At 43.1% G+C, this 12221-nt stretch overlaps 1 protein-coding gene across 1 annotated transcript; it reads left to right on the top strand.

Annotated features, from left to right (window-relative positions):
• Positions 1 to 3301: 3301 nt before the first annotated feature.
• Positions 3302 to 12122, top strand: TCF24 (transcription factor 24). Its single transcript, XM_033155339.1, has 3 exons — positions 3302 to 3449; positions 9055 to 9440; positions 11879 to 12122. The coding sequence occupies exons 2-3, from the start codon at positions 9069 to 9071 to the stop codon at positions 11990 to 11992; spliced, it is 486 nt and encodes a 161-aa protein (XP_033011230.1). The 5' UTR covers positions 3302 to 3449; positions 9055 to 9068; the 3' UTR covers positions 11993 to 12122.
• The last annotated feature ends 99 nt before the right edge of the window (positions 12123 to 12221 follow it).

Genomic DNA, 12221 nt, shown 5'->3' with positions numbered 1-12221 from the left:
AATGCAGAAAAGTGTGTTTAATCAGTCGGGCAGCCATCCTGAGCTCTATTTCTTTTAGCTATTTTCAAGGAAATATATCTTGTTTCCACATAAAGAACACAAACCAGTGAAACTCAAGGACTTCAAAACCCCACTGATTTCAACAGAAGAGATTTAAGTGTAAAATCCAGTCTCCCATTGAAATTGATGAGACTTAAAAGCCCTTAATTCAGATTTTAATAACTGACTTCTGTCGATGCTCAGCCAAGTGTTTAACAGTTTTTGCTCTGGTGGTTCAACATATATGCAGCAATTCAGTTGGAAGCGTACTCCAGTTCACTATCCCAGTTCTCAATATGTGTTTTCTGCTCTGATTCACCAACTACAGCTGCTTTCAGAGATGATTTGGCCACCACACTGTGCCAAACTAGACTGCTATAATGTGCCCTACCTGCAACTTCCCTTAAAGAAGATTCAGAAACCTTAACTGGTCTCAAATGCAGTGATCAGGTTACCAACTAAGGTTCTATTTAGATAGCCAACTAATATTTACTCAGAGTAGACCCACTGAAATCAATGGTCCTGAGCATTGCTATTTTTCTAGGAAAAAAAGAGGTGTCAGAACTCAACATGAATGCCTCCTTTGTTATCTTATAATGACAATGGTGCCCACCTGAGAGGAGCCGAAACTGAGTAGTACATAGATTTTATAATAAAATGGGGTATTAATTTCCACCCCAGCACCTAATCAATCTGAACTTTCTTCCTGCTACAACTGTTTCATCCACACAGTGAGAACCTATAGCACTGTCTGGCTTTGTCTTTTGCTTTGTACTTTGGTTATTGTTGAGTGTGTAGGATAAATTAGGAAGCACCATTGTGTGCCACTGCACATAGGATTGAACTGCTAGGTTTTGGCCCACAAAGGCTGTGATCATAAGCAATTAAGTTCAATGTGGCTCACTTGCAAGAAAATGAGTTGAGCACTAATCCTGTTGATTATTACAGGGCAGGCAGCCTCAGATCACTGCATGCATTGCTTTAAAAGAGAATTAGACAAATTCGTGAAGGATAAGGCTATCGATTGCTGCTAGCCGCAATGGCTATGCACTTTCTCTATTGTCAAATGCAATGTTCCTCTGCATACAAGTTGCTGAGTTGCGAGAGTGCTGTTTGCACTCATGTTCTGCTTCTGCTTGTGGTGTGGTTGGTCACTGTGAGAACAGGAAGCTGAACTAGATGAGCCACTCCTCTCATCCAGGGCAGACTGTCTTATGTTCTTTTGCCTGAGAGCGTTAACAGTTTGTACGCTAAACTTCTAACTGCGATAAAACTTTGTAGAACACTGACAGTGGGCATATTGTGCATGTTTTAAAACCAAATAGCCATCCAGAGCTTGAGGAACTAATACTTTCATCTTTCATTTGCCGGGGGGGGGGGGGGGATATAGATGCAAGCAGAGGCCTAATGGGCATAGTCAGGCCTTTTGTTAGGGTGGCAGGCCTTTTGTTGGTGGGGGCAGAACCTCAGATATGTATTTTTATTGATTTTGGAGGGCAGCTGCCCCTCCCTGCCCCCCTGGCTACACCCATGCTAATGCCCACCCCCTTAGGGCAGGGATGGAGAATAATTAGCATACCTCCATTGTAAGGTCCTTGGAGGGTTGCTCATGAGAAACCAGGCAAAACTCCAGCCATTCCTTTAGTAGTTTTATTGTGCATACTATGTACAGTGCGGAACTTAAAAGTTCACGTCTGTATCAACCGTCTGCAGTATCCGGGAGTGGCCCCTTCCGGTTCTGATCCCAACATAAGAATTTCGGTATACGAAATCTCTTTTCGTTTCACCCCTCTGCGTATTTGGGGCGACAGAAATAGCGTGTCTTCCTCCTCGCAGGGTCTCTCCAACATTCCCAGAGCCTCGGCTCTCCAGCTCCTGGGCTACCTGCCCCTCCCCACTGGAGACCTCGCTGCTCCCTCCGCTGGAAGAGGAGGTGCTACTGGTCAGTTGGGGCTGAGGCTCTCTGTAGCATCCCGAGAGCCCTTCCACCACCCTGCGCTGAGCCGGGGACAGTTCCCTGACATCCATATTTTTTCCTGCTCAGTCAACAGCTTGATTCACCACCCCCTTCTTCAAATAACTCAGTTGGGCCCAGTGCCAGATTTACGTATAAGCTAAACAAGCTATAGCTTAGGGCCCCACTATCTTGGGGGGCCCCAAAATAATTAAAGGGGGGGAAGCTGGATGTACATTTCCAAAATATAAGATAAAAAACAAATAAAATAAAACCTACATACAGCAACAGTGTTTTGTGTTGTGTATGCTCCTATGATGTAAGTAATGGGCCCCGCCTGCTTCCTAAAATATCACAGATTTGCTCATTTCCATATATAGGTGGTGTTGTGGTCTAAACCACTGAGCCTAGGGCTTGCTGATCAGAAGGTCAGCGGTTTGAATGCCTGCGACGGGGTGGGCTCCTGTTGCTCGGTCCCAGCTCCTGCCCACCTATCAGTTCAAAAGCACATCAAAGTGCAAGTAGATAAATAGGTACCGCTCGGGTAGGAGGGCAAACGGTGTTTCCATGCACTACTCTGGTTTGCCAGAAGCGGCTTAGTCATGCTGGCCTCATGACCCGGAAGCTGTATGCTGGCTCCCTCGGCCTATAGAGCGAGATGAGCGCCGCAACCTCAGAGTCGTCCGTGACTGGACCTAACGGACACGGGTACCTTTACCTTTATATATAGGGTGCCTACATTCTGCATGTGCAAATGGCGTTAAATACCTATTAGGTCCAAAAATTACCATATAGCATATATTCAACACAAAAAACAGTGACAAGTTGTTGTTGACAAAGGACAGCTGGACATATAAAGGGCCCCATTACCTTCAGTAGCTTAGGGCCTCATCAAACCTAAATCTGGCCCTGGTTGGGCCCCTGAACAAAACGCCAGGCATAATTGATAAAAATCAGAGGTGCCCCGCCTCAAACCTGACTGAGACCCATGCCTGGTTCTCTACTCACTCGAAGGGGACTGCACTCTGCACGTGCTCATGCGCCCTCTTTTCCTCCTCAGGAGCTAGCGTCAGACCAAACCTTGGAGATGGATGCCGGGACCATGCGTCCTAAGAAACTCCTGTGGCTCAGATGAGAGCTGCGTCTGTTCAGCGGGAGGAGAGACCGGGTGGAGAAGGAGGAAGGTGAGGCCGCCGCTTTGCCGCTAGGCAGCAGCTCCGCTCTCGGTCGGAAGGCGCCTCGGCCCCCTGCAGGGTAAGAGGTCGAGCTCGCCAGGAAGGACAGGGGGCGATGCGAGGGGAGGAGCAGCAGCAGGAGGAGGCGACGAGGAGGAGGAGGCGGAGGACCCCCTCGGAAGTCTATAAGACAGACGCGCTTCTCCACTCCCAGCCTGGACTATATCGCTACTGGCCGGCCAGGCGCCTCTCTGCCCCGGGTGCTCACCCCAGAAGACTAAGTACTGTAAGTGCTTTCCTATGTAACTTTCTGCTCTCTCTATCTCAATAGCGAACAATTGTGCTGTTTTGTTATATTTACTGCTTCTGTATTTGCGTGAGTGCAGTCTCATTTATTGTTAGAACCCAGTCATTGGGAAGCCAAGCCCAAACGGTTTCCCCAAAAAGTGCTGCTTTAGAGATGTATCTTGGTGGTCTGTCTGCCTTTTTTGAACATGTTCTCTTGGAAGTTGCCTCAGTAACTTCGCTGGGAATAAAGGTTAGCCTACCCTGCAAATCGAGAGAAGGGGGCTCGCTCAGCTTTGGCGAATTCTGCAGGCTCAACAACAAGCAGGTAATTTTAAATTGGGTTAGTTAGCTCTCCCTAATCTTGCCATTATACTCAGGAGCATAGCTGTCAACTTTTCCCTTTTCTTGCGAGGAATCCTATTCGGGATAAGGGAATTTACCTTTAAAAAAAGGAAAAGTTGACAGCTATGCTCAGGAGGGATTGAAAGTGATATTTGTTTCCTTGCAGGATTGTGAGCGAATCTTGCCACTATTGACTCGTGTCGGGAGTTATTCTAGGCTCAACTGAAGAACGGTGCGAATTTGTGGGCTTTCGGAATAGGGAATATCTCGATCTCTTGGAAGTTCCTGGCTTTTCGGGTGCGAAATCAGTCAGCGGCTGCTTGTTTCCAGCTGCTGTTTTTTCAGTGCCGGAAAGTCAAAATGTGTAGCTGTAAGAAAGCAATTTGAGTTACAGATGTTATGTATAAGAACGAATACTTTTCGATGTTCCAACGGTATGAATAAAAACAGTAAAAAAAAATTTAATGGGAATGCCTTACAGAACCTTCCATCCCGATCTTAAAACTGTAAAAGTTATTTGTGTGTATTGAGGATCAAGCCATATATCAGCCGCAAATTAACCTCAAGCCTCAAGAAAGTGAGAGTGGGGAAAGGCATACAGTATTTGCATCCAGCTGCCCATTAAAGTAGCGAAAACCACACTGATGCTTGGGGAAATTGTTGTACCTAGATAGTTGAATGGGAAATTCTGCACTATTTCTCTCCCCCCCCCCTTGCAGTCCTATAAACATCTGCTCATAAGTAGCAGGAATTTAGTTCAACGGGGGATGTTCCTAAATAAACAATGCTGCATACTAGCTTTATCCTTTTAGGTTTAATTTTTGTAATAAAAACAGTTGGGCGGCAATACTAAATTTAGTGCTTTCTTGGCTTTAAGACTCATTCAAATCAAGAAGACTTCCAAATAAGAAAATTTTGGATTGAGGAGTTTATTTGTTAATAAGTCCTACTGATTTCCCCCTACTCTGTGTTCAAATAAATGTTAATGTTAAGGTGGCGGTTAATACTGTTCATTACTCCCTAAACATCTCTGTTAATTTCTCCCAGTTAACTGATGTTACAGCCAAAGTGGTGTTTTAAAAGATCCTAAAAGCCCAATAAGGCACTACCTAGAATCCTTCTGTATCATCAAACATTTTTCAAATCTCTCAAGTGTAAAAGAGCTTAAGGGAATCCTCATCTTTTCGCTTACAATGTATTTGTTGGATATTAACTAATTTGCTTATTGGCATGCTGGACCAGAAAGTGAAATGTACACATTCTATAGCACTTGAAGAAGTGTGCATGCACACAAAAGCTCATACCAATAACAAACTTAGTTGGTCTCTAAGGTGCTACTGGAAGGATTTTTTAAATTTTTTATTTTGTTTCGACTACGGCAGACCAACACGGCTACCTACCTGTAACATTCTATAGCAGTTCAATGGGCACCTAACATTTTACTGAGCTTTCATGCAAATTAATAAAAAAAAACTATCAACAAATCAAATCAAAAGCAAAGGAGCTAAAACCTGAAAGGGAAAATATTGGCGGCATACTAAAACAAATGACAAGCAATTGAAATGCATTGATTCCTTCCAAATTGGTTATAAGAATACACTTTTGGAATGCACTGGAAGTTTGCCATCTTGACTGGTTTTCACTCTTGACTACTTGCAAGTCTATCTTTTAGGATCTTGTTAAAAAGATACTGATGCAGATTTGCTCTAAGGAAAATAAATACATATAGGTTATAAACTGCAGGTGACACATGATGCACTAAATATCCCGTGTAGATTTTGATCAGTTATTTCCCTACATGTGTATAAATAATGTTTATGGGAGTTTCTGTGCCTCTTTTAGAAGCTATTTTTCTCTCTCTACTGTAAGAGGAAAACTGTCACCACAGAAACTGCAAATTAGTCTGTGCCTGTAAATTTTCTCTGTGTGAACAATAACACAGGAAACTGCCTTAAACCAAGTCAGACCATTGCTCTACCTGACTCAGCATTTTCTACCCTGACAGGCAATAGCATACCATGGTTTCAGACCACAGACATTCCCAGCCCTACCTGGAGATGTCAGGGAGTAAACCTGGGATCTTCTGCACAGAAAACATTTTGGCAGTCACAACATTAAAATTACACACTACTACATTTTAGACATTTCCTGCAGTGTATGTTTCCTATTTCCTTTTTCATTCTGTCCCTTAGATTGTAAGCCTGATGGCAGGGGCTGTGTTGTTTTTTGATACCTTGTTCAGCTCCTTGAAAACGTTAGGCACTAAATGTTAAATAATAATAATATCAGTAGTTTTGTTGTTTTTAGCTACAGTCTGCTGCAATGACAGCATTCAGGTTGTTGTTGTTTTTCTTAAAAAAAAATCAGTTGCAACAGTACAAAAATAAATATCTGCTTTAAACAAAGCCAATAATCAGACACATTCATCACCCTAAATAAGTTTTTGCAAAATACTTGAATGGAACAGGGAAAGATTCTGAAACTAGGGAAAACCTTTGAGGTGGGAATACAGTTCTTGCAGTGGTCCTGATCCTGTTCTCACCATAGGCATAGAATGTGTGTTAGGCTCGCTCCCCCTCCATTCATTTTCCCCCTTGAAGCCCCTTCCCTGTGTCCTATTGATGAGTTGCTGTTAAACCCCCTTCAGAAACACCCTTCCACCCCAATCACACACTATATACAATTAAGTGCAAGGGTGAGCATCAAAATAATTTTTTGCCTGGGATAGTAGAACAGCTTGATTCAGCCCTGTTAAGAACTGGGTTTCCTTCTGCAAACTGGTCCCTGGGTTTGCTACTATCCCTACTACATATATATATAATCATTTATGACTCCTAGAAATATACTAGATTTAATAAATACATAATTTATACGTGTACAAGGAGCACAATCTCCTAAAACTAGTTGCCAATGAAATCTGTGGGACTGAAGTATACAGCTGACCTGTAGTCCCTCTGATTTCTGTAATAATTTATGCTTGCTGATTGTGTGTACATGCAGACAACTCTATATATAATCAAAAAAGCTAATCGGAAGCACAAAACTGTTCATCCTCCCCTTTATATCCTGGTCTCTTGCATACATACTTCAAAAAGCAACTCCTGGAGGTCAGAAGACCTTCAAGAGGAGCTTCTCCTGCAGTGCAAAGCTTTGTGGAAGGAAATGAAAATGGGCAAAAGCTTCAGCATTTGCACAAAAGCATTTTAGGTATGTGCCTAGAAGTCTTTGGATGTTGCCCAGTGTATATGCAAACACATATACATAGATATTCCAGGTATTTCTATGACTACACAATGGCCATGACTGAAAGAACCACACACCTAGTTTTGAGTACCCAAGTGGTATGCACCCAAATGGCAAGGTGCTGTTTAAAGAAGGGGGGGGGGGAATCCAGTGGATCCCATTCACAGATGCAAACCAATGTTACGATCATCTGCTATTTTATCCTGACAAAAATACATTAAAAGGTCATTTAATTTGTAAATTAGTCTAAATTGGAAATGACAAGAAACCATCTCTTTTCACTTTGTTTACTGCAACATATATTAAGTAAAAGCACTTTATTTTAAGGGTCCTCTGAATTGCAATCCTTCTCAATCAGAATGTTCAAGTAGTATTTCATGTTACATGACATCATCTGAACATTCATTTACGCAGTCAAAAAAGTAACTATTTTAGGGGTTTTTTTTAAAGGAGAAATCCATCTGTTGAGCAAATACAATATAAGCTGTGTGATGCTGGCCCCACCATTAAGCAGAGTGAGGAAACTGTCTCAGATCTGGGGTGTTATGAAAGGGCAGAAAATTATGAGTTATTTAATATTTTTTTGTATTTTAATTACTTACAAGGAGAGGCACATGTGTTCCTTTCTTCCTTGGGAGTTGGGTGCCAAAATAACTTGTCTAGCCTTTGTCATTACACAATTTGACTTGGGGAAGAGTACTATGTGCTGTTCAGCTCAGTCAACAAAATATCTGCCATTTCTGTGGATAACTTTATTGGGCACTCTTAATGTTTAAGGTCACAGTCTGTTGGTACAAAAGCGGAAATGAATTCATTGAGTGAGATCACTGTTAAGAGAATGCAATTCTAAGCATGTGAGTAAATTCTAAACTTGTAAGTTTGACTGGTGTTCCACCTAAAAGTATACTTTTAAAGTTACCTGCTTCTGATTGCCTCCTATTTTATTGCTCTCAGGTCAGCCACTGTTTTCTGAAAGTCTTTTAGAACTGCCTGGACTCTGTACATGACCACAGTTCTTGGCTATGCATAGCTCCATAAGGTTCTGCTGATCTGCAAACTCTAATACTTCAGATGATTTGTTTAGCCTAGTTCACCCAAACCCGTGACATAGCAAGGGCGGGGGCACAGGAGCAGTTGCCGCAAAATTGTTAGGTGCACAAATTTTCAACACCCCATGCTGCCTCAGTACAGCTGCGCACTTATGGCACTGGGCTCCATTGAAAGTGGCTTCTCCATGCAAACCAGAAATTGACCTCTCCAGACAATAGAACAACTCTTCTTATCTTTGTGGCTGCAATCTCCTGGGTGATGTGAATGCCATTAGGCAGTTGAATGTGCGTGCATACTCATACCCTCCAACATTTCTCCGGTGAAAATAGGGACATCCCATTCCATAATGATAATTTTACTACTTATACCCCACACATCTTATTGGGTTGCCCCAGCACTCTGGGTAGCTTCCAACATATATAAAAACATAATAAAACATGAAGCATTTAAAAAATCCCTATACAGGATTGCCTTCAGATGGCTCGGGGGTTGAATAAAATAACTCTTTACCCTCCAACATTTCTACAATGAAAATAGGGACATTCTAAGGAAAATCGGAAATTGGGATGGCTTCTCTAAATCAGAGATGTCCCTGGAAAATGGGACACTTGGAGGGTCAGAATGCGCCATCCATTTCCCTCCCACCCACGCTTCCTCCACATGGCCCCGGGTGCTGCCAACCCACGCTACACCACTGCCTAAAACTAGTGGCCAAACATGCAGATTGTACTCAAAGAGTTACAAAATCAGTTCTATGTTGATTTAATGAACTGGCTGTTATGAGCAGTGTTCCCTGAAAACACAGTGATAAAAGAGAAAAACAAATTGTACGTCCAAAGTGTTGCAGTAATACTAAAAAAAATAATAATAATAAGCAGGTCAGAATGTAATAACAACCTTAAAAATACGTAACTATGATCATCCTCTGAAGTACTTGGAAATAAGTGTTGTTGTTGGCTGCAGGTTCATCTCCACCAATGGACTATAGAAATGTATCGGAGAACTGCAAAGAGCTCACTGTGCCCTGCTCTAACTCCAGCTCTCTGCCAGCCAGTGTGTCTGGAACAGATTCTTCAGCTGGTCAACGAACTGCAATAGCCTTGGGGAGGCCAGCAGCTGCAAATGCCGCCCGAGAGCGCAGCCGAGTGCAGACTCTGCGCCATGCTTTTCTGGAGCTGCAGAGGACCCTGCCCTCTGTGCCACCTGACACCAAGCTCTCCAAGTTGGACGTGCTGCTCCTGGCCACTACCTACATTGCTCACCTTACCCGCAGCTTGCAGGATGAAGAAGAGTTGCCCGGAGAGGGCTTGGGCACACTGAGAGGGGATGGCTATCTGCATCCAGTTAAGGTAAGCAATGCAAAACAAAGTGGTTTTCTTTTACTATGCCAAATCAAGTAAGAGCATGAAAGCTTTTGTTATTTGTTAGTAAATTTGTCAGTTGCTTTATCTTGCCCAGGGCAACCCAAATTGGCTTACAACCAACCAAACAGACAGACAGACAAAAAGCCCCACATGCATCCATTAAAACCAAGAGGAAATTGAAATGCATTAAAAACATTCTGCCCACTTCTAAAAGGCCACAGATGGTTAAAGGTTATAAAGGAAAGTTTTTGCTTGGCACCTAAAGATGTATAATGACGGTGCCAGGTGAGCCTCCCTTAGAGAGAGTCTTCCACAAATGGGGAGCTACCACAGAAAAGGCCCATTCTCATGTTGCCACCCTCTGGATGCTTTTTTTGAGGGGCACACAAAGAAGGGCCTCAGATGATTATTGCACGGTCCAGGTCAGTTCATAAGGGAAGAGGCGGTCTTTGAGGTATTGCAGTCCTGCACCCTTTAAGACTTTTATGTAAAAATCAGCACTTTGAATTGGGCTGAGAAATTAATTGGAAGCCAGCGTAGTTGGGCCAGGATTGGCGTTTTATGCTCAAACTGTCTCACCCCGGTGAGCAACCTGGCCGCTGAATTCTGCACCAGCTGAAGTTTCCAGACTGAGTTCAGAGGCAATGCTATGCATAACACACTGCAGTAATCTAACATAGAGGTTATCACAGCATAGATGATAGAAGTTAGGATATCCCTGTCCAGAGGCTGTGCTGCAAGGCACTCAGCACCACCAAGGCCACCTGAGCCTCAAGCAACAGAAATGGATACAGACAACCTAAGCTGTGTGGCTGCTCCTTCAGAGGGAGTGAAATAGGGTTGCCATATTTCAAACAGACAGAATAGTTGTTGAGCTTTTTTTACCCAAAGTTGGCTTTTGGGGCAAAATTTCAAAAAAGCCATTTTTTAGCTATTTGTATGGGAAAATGGCAAAAGCAGCACCGCCAACATGGACTGCCATACGCCCAAATTTTCCAGGACATTTGTCCAGTTTCCGCCCGGACACTGCTGCCAACAGCAGTATTCCAGATATGGGAAAACACCTGCAGACGTATGGCAACACCTGCAGATGTAAAGAAGAAGTAGAACTCTTCGTCAGATAGAACTGAAAGAAGTCATCTTTTTAGTTCAATGGAATCAAGCAAATGCCTCCCATTTACTTTGTGTTAAAGCAGTGCTGGCTCCTGGCTCTTTAATTAGTAATTTCATGACCTAGTTCCTTCTTGGCTTAGTTCAGGAAACTGCTACTGGTAATTTAAAGAGTTGGTAATCAGGGAAAACTGGCAAGCCATTACTATAAGCAGCCCTTCACTTATTTGTTTCCTGTACTCATTCTGTTCACTAGTGGTATTAAATTGGCCTTTGCTAATTAAAAAATGCATTTTCTAACATGCCACCCCAATCTTCACGAGCAGCGTGAAACTCCAGGAAATGCAGGTGCACCTTAACTCAGGATCTGTGTTTCCTTTTAGACTAATGGGGCACAGCAGAGACTGTGGTGTCTTTATGATATATGGTTCATTTACACATATGTACAACCTGAACCCAGGTGGAGGGTCTTCCATGATTGGCACTCCAACAGATCCTTCCTTCTTCCATAGCCAGATCCTTGCTCTCAAATGGTCAGCAAATCTCATGCCCTGCCCTCTCTCTAGTTTACAACCCTGATAACTGCAAATCACAGGTCTACCCCCCTTTTATCCCCTGAAGGATGAAAGAGGCATTCCATTTATTCACTACTGAACACAGTGGATTACTACTCTTAAGGCACAGATCTGTAAACTACAGATACCTGCACTCGTGTGTGTGTCTTCAGTATACAGTCGTACCTTGGATCTCAAATGCCTTGTCTCCCGAACAAATCAGCTCCCAAACAATCAAAACCCAGAAGTGAGTGTTCTGGTTTTCGAACATTCTTGTCCGATGGGGCTTCTGTGGCTTCCGATTGGCTGCAGGAGTTTCCTGCAGCCAATCAGAAGCCGCACTTTGGTTTTTGAATGTTTTGGAAGTCAAATGGACTTCCGGAATGAATTCCGTTCGACTTCCAAGGTACAGTCATACCTCTGGTTGCGAATGGGATCCATTCCGGAGCCCCGTTCGCAACATGAGCAGCACACAACCTGAAGCGCTGTGTCTGTGCATGTGTGCGACGCGGTTTGGTGCTTATGCGCAAAGTGTGCTTTGGCGCTTATGCGCATGCGCAAACCGCTAAACCCAGAAGTAACCCATTCCAGTACTTCCGGGTTCAGCACGTTCGTAACCCGTGACGAACGCAACACGCAGCTTTCGTATCTAGAGGTATGACTGTACGACTGTAGTCTCATTCATCTCTTTTGTTTCAGAAAGCATGACACCTAAGCAATACTAAACTGATGCGTACTTTTGTATACGTTTTCTTCTAGAAATGGCCAATGCGATCAAGGCTATACATTGGAGCTACAGGGCAGTTTTTGAGTCACTCAGCGCAAACAGAAAACACAAATCAAGGAGAAACTTCAACAAATTCACAAATGTAATGCTATGTTTTTATATTGAATGCTGTGTATTTATTATGCTGGATATATGTAAATTAAAACACTTCTTCCAGCAACTATGACCTTCCTCCCAATTGTATCTGACAGCATTTGAAGTAGGTGGACAAGCTGAATTTTAAGGGTACCATAGTTCACACATTCCTTTAGGTTGCTTTCTTTATGTCCAGAAGCAGTCTATTTATGTGAGCAATGCATTATGGTCCTCCTAACG

Source organism: Lacerta agilis, chromosome 7, assembly GCF_009819535.1.
Source record: "Lacerta agilis isolate rLacAgi1 chromosome 7, rLacAgi1.pri, whole genome shotgun sequence".
In the NCBI taxonomy this organism is placed as follows: Eukaryota; Metazoa; Chordata; class Lepidosauria; order Squamata; family Lacertidae; genus Lacerta; species Lacerta agilis.
The sequence above is the reverse complement of the archived record's forward strand: the minus strand, read 5'-3'. Positions and strand labels throughout refer to the sequence as shown.

What these genes read in the sequence shown, in the direction of transcription:
- TCF24 (XM_033155339.1), top strand. Translation starts at nt 9,069, where the DNA reads ATGGACTATAGAAATGTATCGGAGAACTGCAAAGAGCTCACTGTGCCC. An exon ending in GCTATCTGCATCCAGTTAAG is followed by an intron (nt 9,441 to 11,878) that starts GTAAGCAATGCA and finishes GTTTTCTTCTAG; the next exon opens with AAATGGCCAATGCGATCAAG.